The 15,208-nt window shown below is 45.3% G+C and overlaps 1 protein-coding gene across 3 annotated transcripts in view; it reads left to right on the forward strand.

Moving 5' to 3' along the window:
- The first annotated feature begins 452 nt into the window (after positions 1-452).
- LOC120897418 (terminal nucleotidyltransferase 5C) overlaps positions 453-15,208 on the forward strand; it is a 49,803-nt gene continuing 35,047 nt past the window's right edge. The window contains exons 1-2 of one of the 3 annotated variants that reach the window (XM_040302303.1): positions 453-696; positions 2,994-3,950. In XM_040302303.1, coding sequence (XP_040158237.1) covers positions 3,915-3,950 — 36 coding nt within the window. In that variant the 5' untranslated portion in view covers positions 453-696; positions 2,994-3,914. Of the gene's footprint in view, positions 697-2,712; positions 2,820-2,993; positions 3,951-15,208 lie in introns of those variants that run through there. The other 2 variants (XM_040302306.1, XM_040302304.1) reach the window with 2 other exon arrangements.

Below are 15,208 nucleotides of genomic sequence, written 5' to 3' on the forward strand. Positions count from 1 at the left end.
GTGAGGCTGAAACGAAAATTGGTTTTTGAATTTTTAAAGCTATCCTTGAAGCTTTTAAAACAGCTAGTAATATACACATTTTTGAAAGATTTTTAGATGTACAAGAATTCAATGTGGCGTTTTACATTTTTCGTCAACAAATAAAGAAAATATTCAAACCCATTTGCTAAAATCTAGGATTAAAATACAATAATTACGTTCATAAAAAGATTCAAAACCTTCCACGGTTTTGCTAAGTAAACACTGTCCATGTAACGTTGTTTCGTGCATTATTTCATAATTTCAACTCGCTTTATTATCAGCTGTGTCTGCCACATAGTGCGGCAAGCCTGCCCCCCCCAAGAGTATGGGACGCTCACCGACCGAATGAGTGAGTGCACCGTGAGTGCGGTGCTGCGTGTCTCAGCGTTTTTGGCTCACCACGGTCACCGCTCGGAACGTTCGCCAGCAACGATTTAGTATTTTTCGAATCAGTCAGTATTTAGTTGTTGTCGAGAGCGCAATTGGTTGTGTGTAGAGGGTGCCCCGACAGTCGCGTTTTATCGACAGAGAAGTGAAGAAAAGGTGCAGAGGAGTTATCGTACGTACGAAAAAGGCAGCATCAGTATCAGCAACTTCAGCAGCAGCAACTGCAGCAGCAGTAGCAGCAGCAGCAGAGCACTAGCAATCGCCCCAGCATCAGCAATCGAAGCAACAGTGTGTATCCATGTGGTGAAAATAGATAATCAAGACCAAAGCAGCGGGAGCAAGAGAGTGAGAGAAAATGGACGAGCTTTGAGAAGTGAAACAGTAGAACGAAGGAGAAAACCTGAATCGTAGACGTTGTGGGGGAGTTAAAAAGAATAAAAAAGATCGCACACCATCTGTGGCAAATAGGCAGAGACGGCTGTTAGCGGTAGTCGAGGGGAAGGGACACTTGCAATAACAGCAGCCGTAGCAGCAGGTTGAGGGCAGCATCATCCGCACGGTAGCCAACGTAGTAACAACCTTCCACCAGAAGAAATTGCGGTAGAAAATCGAACGCCAAAGTTTCACTTCGGAGCTAAATAAAATAATCTCCTTCAATTGACCCTCACAGCGCGTGCTGCCTCCTCTTGCAGCCTATGGGTGCATATTTTTTCTTGTCGCTTGTTTGCTCTAGTGTCCCTCGAAAGCCTTCATTTTTTACACACATTAATTCATCTAGGTAGCATTTATTTGTGTGTGATTTTATGTGTGTCTAAAATCAGTGTGGCAATTTTCCAAAAAAAAAAAAGTTTTTGAGCCTCCCCGATGGTGGATCTATGTTGCCATATTTGTGGCCTGTTTCCTTGTGCTCTTTACCACCTGGTCATCTAGATACGTCTCTTTGCATCCAACTTCCTTTGCGTGTAGCCTTTTTGTTGCCCGTTGCGTACAGAATTGTAAAATGGAAGTGCGTTTAAAAGTTTCCACGTGTGTGTATTTGGGGCTGCGTGTGTGTATTTCGTGTGCGAATGTGTCTAATAGTTGAACTCGCGTTTTGGCAACGTTTCAGTTCACTCTCCAATACACAGACATATTTCATCATGTTTGATTGCAATAACCAGCAGCTAAGTTTGACTTGTGATTGATGAGGTTGTTTCAGGCTTAACACATAGATTAATTGGTTTTTCAATTGACTGCTAAAAAGTGAATAGCTGCCCCGTGTGCTCCGTGCCGAAAAAGGTGTCGTTTGTAAAATAATGGCTTAAAAACCGACTTTTTGGCTCAGATTCTAACCTACCCTACATAAATAATAATGCAGACGATAGAAGAATACATTGCCTTATTGATGATACACTTAAATAAAGCAACATTTAACCCTGTATCTGTTCGTACTGAATAAAAAAACACTTTCTCAGTCATGAAGTTTTGGAATAGATGATTGGAAAAAAAAGAATGGATCGATTCCCGCATATTCCTTGCCTTACGTGTTGTCCGTCCGCGCACGAGAATAGCAGAAAAAACAGAGGAAACATAAAATGCTCAAGTGGTTAGTGTACGTGAGGTTGAAAAATAACGCAACCCAGTACGAACATACGTGACCCACCCGCTCGCGTTTAAGTTAAGAGGTCAAACAGGCTGCAGGCCCGAGGCTTTGGTTCCATCTTCCACACTGCCATTGCGAATACACGCAAGGCCATAACACACCGCCAGCAAATGACGAAAAACTGATCAAATTGGGTAGTTCATTGAACCTTTGTGTGGCGAACCCTTAGTGTGTCATAGAACGTTCGGTTACCTGTATGAAGTGCTGCAGAACGTGGTAGTAAGACGGCATAGGCGCAGCCAGTCGAAAGTCCATGCCTTCATTTATTGATCGGCCATCGTGGCGATGTTTTGTCGTGTGTCTATCATTATTGTAATCATCATCATCATCAGTGCTGTCGTGTGTTAGCGTGGAGTAAAATTACAGAGCATATAGCATTGCATTTTGTCGCGAATCATCAGACAACCATCAAAATGTAGAATATAAATCGATACGCTTGACATGTATAATCGATTTGGTGTCTGAACTTTAAGTCATAAACTTTTAATAGCTTTTGCGCTCTCCTTTCTTGCTGTATATTAGGCAACCACACATACGTGTCCGGCAACGAAAGGGAAGCCGGACGGTTTGGGGTATGTGTGTGAGTGTTGGTGGGTTTGCATTAAATCTAGCAGAATAATAGAAACGATAATCGCAATCTGTTGGTAGTGCATCCGAGTAGGCTACCGAATTGTGCTATGACAGATCGACACATACACATACAATTCGAGAAGTTTTCTCTCTCATCTCGTGCTTAGAGGTGCATAAAAATTAGAAATGAACTATTAGAGTGAGTTCCTTTTGTTTCCGTGCAGTGTGCAGGGATGCGAATTGGGTTACAAAGCTGTTGCATGTGCATGAGCTCTCAGGGTTAGCACAGTCCACAGAACTACAGCTTTTGCTCGTTGCAGAATGCGTCGTGTGCATGTTTTGCTCCAATTTAATCCACTTTTTCGTGTTGCAGTTTCAGATTCCAGTGTGGATAAGCCGACCAGCGCAGGCAGACAGTGGTGTGACAGCCCCGTTTGCCCTCTGTGACGATCGCCAGCTGCAAGGTGGAATAGATCCAACAAATAAGTGTGCGTTAGTGCGTGTGAAGTGCGTTAGTGCCAGCGAGACAAGGACACGGTATCCAGACACAAAGTGTGCCCCCGTTTCCCCCTACCCACCCCACCCCAGGACTCTCAACCGTACTGCTACGCGAGCTCCGAAACGACGAATATCGATCGGACGAGTGCTGCTCAATCGATAGGCAAACTCGAGATCGGTCCGCAGCATCGCTCAGGTGTGGTGTGTGTGTGTGTGGTACAACTGTTAGCAGCGAACAGTGCGTGCGTGCGTGCGTGCTAAACGATTCAAACATCTCCATCTCTCTCCCACTCCCATCCGTCGCGTTGTGCACCAGTGCTCGTCGTCGCCTGATCCCGCGGTTTTTGCTTCTTTTCGTTTTTCGTTCGTTCGTTCGCGTGCGGCCACCGCATATATCCGCAAGTGCAAGTGCAACGAGGTGTACTCCACGTAGCAGTTGAGCAGGGAAGGAAGTCTCGGAGTAAAATCGGAAGCAAAAGAAGCGAAGCAATCGGCTTAGAATTCGCGAGTGAAAACGCAGCGTTAAGAGAGTAATACAATCGGCACCGCTCTGCTGCTATTTTGCGGAAGCTGCTCCTCCGGTGTGCGTGTGCGGCCTGTGCTTGTGTACCGAACCGTGTGTGTGCACGGTAGCAGTGCGGCAACAGCAGCAGTTGTAGTAGTAGTATTAGCAGTAGTCGACGTGGTGCGTACGTGTGTGCCATACGCGGTAGTAGACGGCTAACTGTGTGTCCAGCGCAGTCCGCCTTCCATCCATTCTTTTCCCGCGCGGTGTATCAACGGAAAATTGGTTTTCATGATATCTGCTTGGATAAATCCCTATAATGAGAAGGTATGTGAAAATCTCGTTTTATGGTGTAGTGCATTTGGTGTTATAGTTTTGCTTTAGTTACTGTTTCACTGTTTCAACTGGTTGCGATTCTGGGGTTGCGATCGATTTGATGATTGTAGGCAGCGGGGGTGGGGGTGGTTGGTGTTGAGGGTTGACGCGTACAAGTATTGTTCGCTTCCATATGGTGGATGTTGGCAACACGTGTCGTGCAGATTTTGTAACGTTCGTTCGAGGGTTTATATTTGCTTTGGACATTTTTCATTCTACGATTTTTCTTCGGAATATTGTACCATGTGTTTTATGGAATTTCATTTAGATTTGTGTGTGCAGAGATTTTGAAGAAGAAACGTTGTGATCAGTAGAATGGTTAATACCATGTTGTTTTCCTACAAATTTCTTTTACACAATTTGCATTTCTGTTTCATACTTAACATGGAGTATGCTTGTGCAGGAGTCTTTTATTGTTTGCTTGTATGGCACTATTTTATTATTTTATTTTTAATACTTTATTTAATGCGAATATTTTCTACAAAAAATGCTATAAAATAGGTATTATGTGATAAAATGTGGGACAGCACTCGAGATATGAGAAAAATACCGCTGCTCCCTAGTTGCTATCGGGTTTTCGTTGTCCCGTAATTGCACCGGCACCTGCATGCATTTTCGGAGTGAACAGCAAACGGCGTACGATTCGTTTTCTCTACCTTTTTTTTGTTTCCCCAACGCGAAGAGAGTTCAGTTAAGTTAGAAAAGAGAAAAAAACAAGGAGAAGAAGAAAAACAAGAAGAAGAAAAGGAAGAAGAAATGTACAAAAGAAGCGCAACACGTGCTCCGGTTGGCGCGCGCTATCCAGCGCGAATGCGCGTGACCGCGTGCCCATACGCAACCGCGTTACTTAGCGTGTTGTGCTTGGGCGTACAGCGGGAAAATTGTACGGAAAGCAGCAATGAAACTTCGCAGATCAAACGAAAGAAAACGCTCTTGCCGAGCGCGTTTCGTACCAAAAGAAAAAAAAACAACTATCGGTACGGTTTCCGATGCAGTTAGCGAAAAGGAAAAAGGAATCCGATGCGTGTATGTGTAGAAACATACGTCAGGGAAATGGAGAAGGAAAATAGTGAAAATTAGCTGGTAGCGAAAAGTGGACGCGAGACGAAATCAGACCCTGGGCCCCCAATATCGACGAAGCCTCATTTATACTGACCCACCAGCCGCCAACCAGCCCATCCCTTCCATCGTGCAATCGGGTAAATTCAGGCAGCTCAGTGAGCCATTAACGCTACAACGCATCCCGTTGATGGTGGCGGCGGCGGCGTTGGCCACGACGCCGGTCGGTGTAATAAGCATCAGCTTTCTCTGTACGGCTCAGTCCGCCTCCACTCCCTTCCTCAATGCTCACACGCTGCAGTAAAGGTTGCCCAAAGGCAACTGATAGCGTACCGCACGGGTACAGCGAAAGAAATTCAACAAATGGTTGGTGTATGAGTGTTTGCTAACGTGCAATAATTTTGCCACCCAAAAACCATTCCTATCGCAGCTAGGCTTTGTAGGCGAGGGGTAGGGAAGAGAGAGTGCGTGTGTGCCGCACAAATGAATTTCACTCATGAAACGCGTTTTAAAAGCGTCCAACCCACGTCCCACCCTTCTCGTCAGTGGCCCCGACCAGGCGCCGTTTGCTGGAGACGAACGTGTCACACCGTTACCATCGTCACTGAGGGTGACGCTCTATCACATGTCCCCCCTGGAAGACGGAAAGCGGTAGTAAGTGTGTGTGCGTTTGTTGTTTTGCACAAAAGTGTCTTGTAATGACCGGCAAAAAATGGGGAAAAATCGAGGACTACCATGCTAATCTACCACTGTAATGGGCGCTGGGTGATGGGGTGCGCCACGTTATCAGCCTTGGTTGCGTGGGCGAATTGTTGCGATGGCGCAATTAGGTTGAGGTCAACGCGTGTGCTACACCCATGCAGCGCATTATCGTTTGTTATATTATATTAGGCGCGTTAATAGCTTTGTAATAGGCAATTTTCGTCGCGACACATGAATGAATGCGTATTATTTGTCGGCCCAGCTGGATCAAACGCATACGCGTGGGGTTGGTGGCCCCCTGCCAAATAGTGTGGCCCTCTGCCCTCGATAATGCACCACAATTATAGCCCGCCATTCGTCACGGTAGAGGTGAGAATTTGTGAAGCCAGACCGTTTTTCCCTCCAGCGTAGGCGCACTGGTTAAAGGAAGATCCCATAACGAGAGCGGTGTTGGTGGTATATGAGGTGCGGGTACTCTATGGGTGGCACGGAAAATGTCTCTTGACGCACAGAGTCTCTGTTTTGTTAAGACAACCTAGTTTTAGGTGTTGTAAAGGTGAAACAGAAAAAAAAAATAGACACACGCTCAAAATTTCTCGCTTCTCGTGAATGTGTACCCCACTGTGGGGGTGATGCGTAGGTTGGAACAAATGTGGCCACGACGACAACGACGGCGACGCCGGCTTCTACTGGTTCTATTATTACCGTTGGGTGGGCCATTTTCCTACAGAACGGAAAATCGAGATACGAAGCAGCAACTTGTTTTGCAGCATTTTTCGAAGAATTTTTACGAGATTCTAAATTATTTCTTTGTAAAGATCAAGAAAGCAAGATGCAAAAATTATGCATTAATGTTGCTTGTTCGAATCCTATATTAAGCGTTATCAATGCTCATTCATCAATAATTTATTTCAATTTAAATAGATGAAGACTAGCCGTAAAACGTGATAATGGTGCATGCTGTTGCATCTGTTCAAACGATGATCGTGAGATCAATCGCCTCGAAATTTACAGTTTAACCAACAGTAACAGTGTCTCGTGTGTGTGTGTATGTGAAAAGGGACAGATACTATCAACCTTTGCTGTTAGGTAAAACATTGCACAGGTTCACAGCAAACCCGCGGCTGGTGACGTGGCGGCGCGCACACTGAATGAAAAGATCGCGATGCACACCGCCACATCACACAGCACAGCTCGTCAGAGGCAGTAGAATGCTGCTCAACAGGCGTTCGTTCTAAAAAAAGATCGGCATAGTCAAGTCACGCCACCACCATCCCAAGCCGTGGATTTTCCTTTCCCCATGCCACATGCTGGCACGCTGTTGTGGCGGCTTCTTGGCAGGAGCGCAGTGAAAATTTGCTGTCAAGAATTTTCACCGAAAAACGGATCGCGAGGAGGGTTAAAGTAAATGATGTTTGTCTGCCTGCAGCTAGTCTCGGAGTGTGTGTGTGTGTGTGTGGCTGGGCTAGCTTGAAGGATAAGTGTTGTTGTTGCTTTTGATCGGTTTAACGAGCGACGGAAAGGAAGCGTTAGGTAAGGTTAAATAATGACAAATAAATACGCATGAGCGAACGAGACACGCAGCCTGGCTCTGGTGATCTCTCACGCTCCCTCTCTCTCTCTCTTTCTCTCTGCTCTGTGATGGTCACTGATTGCATCGGCATTGGTGTAATAACAGCCTTGCCCCCTTGTAACGTTACATTACGCTCTGATGACTTCCGCTAAAAATGGCAACGGGTGTAGTATCGGCTACCGAATGTGCTACAGGTGTCACGCAGTAAGACGGTCGCCCTTTTGCACGTGAACTATGGTGAATGGTAAAGAGAGCATGAAGAGTAGAATGAGAATGGGTTGAAGCTAAAGGAGAGCGGGGGTCAAAGGTAGTCTGCACTTTAGTGCACCTGCTATTGTCTGGGACGAGGATGCAAACGGTCCGCGAGTGCTACAAGATGGCGCCAAGGCTTTTTCAATGGTGTAGTTGATTGTTGGTGTTGAACATCCCCTGTTTCTACATTGCACAGCTTCTACCGATCAGGTACAAAGCTTGCATCCAATAGCAACCGTAATTTTATTTTCCCCGGGAGCAGAACAAATGAAATGGTGTTAATTCCCCCCCTCCCCTCCCATTACGTACAGCGTGATAGTTCGTCCCTGATTGTGTAATGGGTAAACAGTTTTGGAGTACGCCTCTCTGCTGCACGGTATGACCTTGATCTTATTCGTGCACACACGCTCACACACAGAGACACAGCGCTTGTGAGTGCGTTCGCATTATTTGCATGCCTGCGATATGTGGAAGAACGTCAAGCCGGGCGCGGGAAGAAGAAGAGCGCAGCGGAGATTTGTTTCACTGGCAGTAGTCGTAGTCGATGATTGTCGTTAATTAACATGAGGTCCCTCCTCCCTCCCAGTGGCCATATTTGCAAATGGTGTTTTATTCGCCATCAGCTGGTACTGCTGCTGCTGCTGCCTCAATCCACTCAATCCACGAGTTATTTTACGTTGCGTTGATTGGATTGTGCGCTACATGTGTGCATGGTTCTGGTTTGTGTGTGTGTAATTTTAGCATTATCGTGTGTATGGTTGAACTCTTATTTCAATCGGAGATTGCTATCGCAACGTGTGTGTGTATGTGGTAAAATGGTGTTTGCATGTGATTCAGCGGCTCCGGTCAGAGATTGATCGATAGTTGAATGATCTCCCACGCTTTACGGGTGGCGGCTGGAGAGGGAGAAAACGTTTGGCTTGTGCCTGGGAAAATGCATCCCCTAGCAGATCTGGGTGGGCGAGCATTAATTAATCTTCAATCGATGAATTGTGGAGAGGTGCGGCAGGGTTGAGTTGGGCTTTGACGACTCAGCGTTGAGTGTGTTTTTGATATTTTTTGTGTTCTGGAGTCGTCTCCGGTGCATTTTTATCGCTTTGTTTAATTGTTCTGCCGTTGCATTTTCCGCTTCGGAAAACAAAAAAAATCATATTCAGGGGGAATGAAAAGGGATGATAACACTCCCACACACATACACACACACACACACACACACACACACACACACACACACACACACACACACACACACACACACACACACACACACACACACACACACACACACACACACACACACACACACACACACTCATACTGGACACAGTGCAAGTGTGAAATGTGACCCAAAACACGTGCTCCAAGCGCGCCTGGTTGTTTATCGAAAACATGCAGGATCACGCGTGTGTGTGTGTTTCGCTGATTTCAAAGTGATGGGATTTCCCTCGCTTTGTTAGTGCACTCAAAAAGCAAAACCAAACAAATGTAAGGGAAGTTTTTTTCCGTTGCTACATTAGAATGAAAATAAAAAAAAAATTGTCGCGAATATCATTTTAATTGCTGTGCATGCTTCATCCTTTACATCGTGCTCACGGCTTTCGTGACGATATATTAAAACCGATTTGTGTTCACCGCACTAGCAACGGAACAAAACAATAAATGCACACTTTGTTACTGCATGCCACCTCTCCATTCCATCCCCCCTTCCTTTGGAAATTAGTTGCTCTTCGATCGAATGCACGAAGCGGCGTCTTCCACACACACACACACGCTCAAAACCTTGAATGACGGCAATGAAAGTAAACCACCATTTCAAGCTCATGCTGCTGCTATTGTGTGTCGCAGTAGTAGCAAGGCGGTGCCAGCGAGGGGTTGATCAAACAGAAGAAGCAGAAGAAGAATAAGAAGGTGAAGCAAACAGAAAAATGCATACATGCGGCCCCACGCCACACCGCACACTGTCCATGCCCATTAACGGTTGCTGGCAAAATTATGCAAGAAAAACTCCCCATAGAGCCGTGTTAGAGCACTGCTGCCTCGTTGTGCATGCATAGCTGCGCCGTTTGGAATGTGGGTTGGGTGGATATGTTTTTTGTTGTTCACTATTTTAGTGTGTTGTATTTGTTGCTTGCTTGCTCACAACACCGCTACACCAGCATATTCAATGCTTCTTGGCAGTGCTGCATGCCGGCAGCGACGCCACCATTGCACCATTGGAAACTCCAAAGTGTGTTTGTATGTGGCCTGGTCGAAGACGCTCCGCCCTCTAGCGCCAGCACTTTGCCCCTGATCGATGGAAAGTGAAACTCACCGCTATTCGGTTCCAAAAAATGACAAACATGTGCCCGGAATCGCTAAAAAAACGGAATGCCATGATGGGGGAAGGCGAGCCAAATGTGTGTTTCTTTGCGCTGTTAAATGCAAATATTTCAATCGATGGTAACAGTTTTCGAGCTAATAGCGTTTGAAAGGGAGTATGAATGGGGGAGGATAGTGGGGTCTGCTGCGTTCATTAGATTGGTCCAGCACTTGAACGCGTCATCATTGAACGACAGCAATTAACACATTCGTATGCGTTTGTGGGAGAGCGAGAGGGCCACTGTGAACAATGATGCACGATGCTTTCACGCGATGCAATGGCAAGTGAAAGTAAGTGTAGCGGTGCCGCGGTTCAATACCACACGCGCATTACACGATCAATCGTTATGGACGATCAGTTGCGGGTTGGCTCTGGCAGGGGTAAGAATTCCAAAGCAAGCTAACAATTTGTTGGTTTTGTTGTTGCTGCTGTTTGCAGATTGTACAATGCCATAATGCAATGGTATGTGCAAATAATTTGCATAGTGAATGATTCGGCAATTTTCAGAAGGTCTACATGACGCAAGTCTTCCTTATAAATGACTTAATGCAATGTTTAATGCTGTAACAAGCTACTAGCGCCAACACAGCTTGCTCTGCCTTCTCGTACGCACTGTGGTGTACAAAACACGCCAAAACAATGAGGATGACTATAAAGACATAAAAAATGACAAAATTTTAACTGTCGCGCTCGCTGCCATATGTCAGTAGCCACAGAGCTCCACTATCAAATGACACTGCAAGTTTCCATCTAATGTGACCCATTTTTTTGAAGGTTGTTTGCTTCACAGTGCTTGCTCCTCTCACAGGGCAACAAACCAACAGCAAGCGATGCGAGCCTTGACTTTGAGTAGAGATACTTCAACAGCAACTGCTGATTAGCAGCAGTCTAAAGCAACATCAGGCCGCGTTATCAGCAAACGGTCGTGCCAAGACAGCACCACCTGACCGCAACATTAACATAACCGAAAACAAACGGTTCGATAACCGAAATCTCTCGCGGTGTGAGAGAGCCTGTATGTATGTGTGTGCGCGTGCGTGCGGGATGCCTAAAGCGCCCTGTATGGAATGAAGATGGCGAGCCACCTTCATCGTCCGTCCATCCACCAACATCGTCCGATAGTGCGGGGTGATCGCATTTCGCGTTAGGGGGGCCTTATCAGCTTGCTTACCAAATCCATACGCGGGGTGGAGAATGTTAAGTAAAAAAAAACGAAAACAATAACAACCAAAGAAACAAATAAAGGGGAGAGCCCCGCTCCGTGCTATCTTCCATTGCTTTCATGGTTTATGACCGCGACTTACAGCGAATTCGCGAATGTTAAACACTTGTTGGAGTGTGTGTGTGGGTGTATGTGTGTGTGTGATTGTATTTTCCTGCGCGCGTAATCCCGATTAGAGCGTCTGATAAGGCAAATGCGCGATGGGATTGTAGCGCCTTTTTTTGCTTTGTGCCACTGGGTGCAGACGCGTTGCCGAGGAGGCTCTTGGCCTTTGCTGGGCGTAGGTGTTTTCTGCTGAATGAATGGTTGTTTGCTCCCTCGCTTTCTTGAGGACTGGGTGGCTGGCAAGGCGCGGGTATTTTCCATCCAACTCCATAGTGCAGCACATTCGATCGAGCTCAAGCACGGGGGCCGATCTTGTTTTCGGTACCGCTGATAAGCCACCAAGGGTACGCCACAAAGAGAGAAAGAACATTGATAAATTAGTGCTACCGGTCGAAGGGGCGCGCGCTGTTGATAGTGCTCGAGGGGACGTTAACCTTCGCCCACCGGAGGTAGACCCACTTACTGGGCCTCTGGGTCCTGGGTGTAAATCTGGCATTTGCGATCGCTTGTTTGGTGATTGGTGTGATTAATCTCGAACAACTAATTGCATACACAGGCTTGCACAGGCCGAAAGATTGTTTGGGTGTGTGCTTTTGAGCGGAGTTTGCACTTTTCTTTATTAGCGCTGGCAGCATGCAGAAGATAGGCTCGGTTAACTAATCGGGGCGTGCAGCACTACTGAATCTACAATGAATATAGAAAATCAACATTCATTGAGGTTTAAATTATGTACCAAATTAACGCAACTATATTCTTCAACTAATCTACCTGTTCCTTAAAGGCATTGTAACTATCAAAAAATATAGCAGATTGATATTTATAATACTCGTTAATAGCAATCATAAACTTCATAAGGTTTGCAATTGAATATAGTTCAATCAGTTCAAGATTTGGAAGATTTGTTAAGTATTTCACTTTAGTTGATGCCAGTTTAATGTTTTTGACCTGCTTTTTTGTGTAAATGTTGTAATCAAAACAACTATAACTAGCGCTTTTAATGTTTTTTTTACAACATTGTCGTTTTTTTATTTCGACATTTGATAGATTTTTTTGTGTATCCCTTTACGTTGAAAGGATGATAATTACAATTGAACGATATCATGATCATGTTCAACATCATTAACAGCATAATCTTGACGATACAATTAATATATTAACAAATCAAATAGTGATGTAATGTTATATAATCGTTTATCTCTAAAAAACGCAAACGATTTTAATAACAAACATGTTTTTACCCTTTCAAACATCTTGCAATGCCGTTAAACCCTTTCAGAAAGAATCTCCCCCATCAAAGAATGTGTTTGATGTGTCATTGATGCCCTAAAAAGGAAAACTCGCTCTTTTACCACCGGTTCGACTTGGTGCCGCCCGCTATCGTAACTTGTCGGCGACAGCTTGTCGCTTGTGTACCCTTTTCTCTTTTCGTACACACCACCTCTTCATGAATGAGAAACTGTGTGTGTGTGTGCGTGTGGGAAGTGGCGAGGGAGGGGGGGGGGGGATAAGTGAAAAACCGGCCGGTATTTGTTTACCTTTCCTTACGTCCTGTATATGTGGCATTGCAGGCAACCAGGGACGGTCAGTTCCGTTCATTTGGGGCCGAAAATAATCTCTGTCGTAGTGTTTGTGATTTGTGTGTGTGTGATGGTGTACATCAAGGGGAAGAGATGCAATTGAAAATTTGGTAGTCGACCAATGAAAAATTAAAAAAAACCCTCCAACAAGCTATCTGCTGTTCTACAGCCAGATACCGAACACCATACCACGAAAAGTAAAAGAGAGACAGTGTAGCATGTTTATGTGCTTTACATACAGGCTGTTAATTTTAACCGTCCACAAACATGTTCGATGCACGACTATGTGGAAAACTTTTTTTCTGTGCCTTCATCACACGGTGCAGGAGCTTTGGGAACTGTCAAAAAGTTTGATGTTCGTAAAGATTTGGAAATTTGAAAAGTTTCCCATACACAACTTTTCATGAACGGAAATTTTAAAGCTGCTGTCACTCGCCCTTCTAATCGTTCCGTAAGGGATTTACCATGAGCGGGTACTTTACCGTGTATCATACGCTTCCGTTCTCATCACAGTACAACACCAGCACAGCTTGCAGACACAGACATTGAGCAAAGAACCATGCGCGTAGGTGATGATAGTCGACCGTCCTAAGCCCCGGGTAGTGATCAGTATGCATCATACGGTACACCCTTGCCAACTAGGAAAGGAATTCGACGTTGAAGTTGTCATGCGTGGTGTTGTTTTTTGTTTGTTTGCTTTCGTTATTTCGCCTGTGTTGTGTGCCATCGCGCGCCATATCACGTTGATTTACCTTGCGCGCGCCCCACCTAGAGTGGCTGGGCGGGATGGGAAAGGAAAAAGAAAACTTTGGCTGTGATGTACTACAATTACATTCGCCGGCGTAATCAATACATGATGTGCTGATCGCGCCACTGCTGCAGTCGCGCGTTGGTTCTCCTACTGCGGTTCTCCCGCGCCGCGTTGGCGTCCGATCGTGGCGGTGGAGGCTGGCGAACGTGGCAGAAATCGGCGCGTCGCTAGCACACTGCTTTTGTCGCACACCGGGTCGGAAACGACATCGGTGTACAGAAATATGCACGGCTTCTATTTTTATCCCGAAAACGTAGTCGCCGTCGTCGTCGTGCAGAAGAAGACTGCCGTCCTTATACCCGCTGCCTGTTCCCTTCCCAATCGGATGTCAACCACTCAATTTAAAGCTCTTCCTATTAACCTGCTACAACCAAACCATGGCCGGTGCATAGGTTTTGTTGTTGTTGCGGTTCGTAAAGCAAACCTATCCCAAGAATGGATGGGAGCTACGGTAAGGAAGGTGAAAAGCTGACAACGGTTTTATGATAACCTTCCTCTTTTTCGTGCAGCATGAAACCCCCATTTAAAAAAAACACACACACAAACACTCACACATACTGAAAACAATACAGCAAACTCGCATCTATTGATTGCGGCAAACTCTAGCCACTGTTGCTAACAACAAAAATCGTTGACCAAGCGTCATCCTTCACGCGACTAAATCTCGCGCTCTCTCTCTTTTTCTCGTGCTCGTCTCGGTTTGGCATCTTTGCCAATGTGCAGTGGAGCAGAAGGGGATGATCCTTGAAACGGCCAGGGCTGCTGTGATGATGCATTTAGCCCGGTGTCTCCTCTTTCACTGTGGCTCTCGCTCTTTTGTCTTGCAACAACTGTCGCCGCAAGTGATGGCTGAGAGGCTAAGAAATGGTCAATCTATCAGGTGTCGGTTGTTTGTTGACTCAATCGTTCAAAAACTTGTTTTCGGAGGTGAAAGTTGCAGCCGAAGGAGTGTATTAATTATTACAAGGTTTAAATTTAATTGAATTTAGATTAAACATTTCAATGTTATATGCAAAACCGATCCGTACGATAATAGATGATTTTCAACACGTCTTAGCGTGTTATACTACGGGACTTGGAAAAATCATATGTGAAAAATGTTACTCTTTTTAATAAAATCAACCAAAAAAATTGGGCTGATTTTCGCAGTGGTACTCGGTTAACCCTGTAAAATCAGAACAATTTTGATTTATAGTTTTTCCATTGATTGTTGCTATAATTATATTATTGTAATCACTGCACATGGAAAAAAGGGTTAAATAATGTTTTGCGGATTTAATTTGGTTTTTTGTTATGTTTTCTTTACCGTAGTGCAATTGCCTAGTTGCTGAGTGCGATTTTTTTTGTCGTCTGCCCATTTTTGCTCCATATGTGACACCAGACATTTATAATTAAATTGGCGCCCAGGCACATGTACACATACACACATATACGCCCATGTACACATGCACAACGAGCGCTGGGTCACTACAGCACAACTACACGAACCATCGACCGTCTCAGTCGACCGTACTCTCTAGGGTAGGCCGCGCAACGGCCAAACACTAGAA

This window comes from Anopheles arabiensis, chromosome 2 (genome assembly GCF_016920715.1).
Source record: "Anopheles arabiensis isolate DONGOLA chromosome 2, AaraD3, whole genome shotgun sequence".
NCBI lineage: Eukaryota > Metazoa > Arthropoda > Insecta > Diptera > Culicidae > Anopheles > Anopheles arabiensis.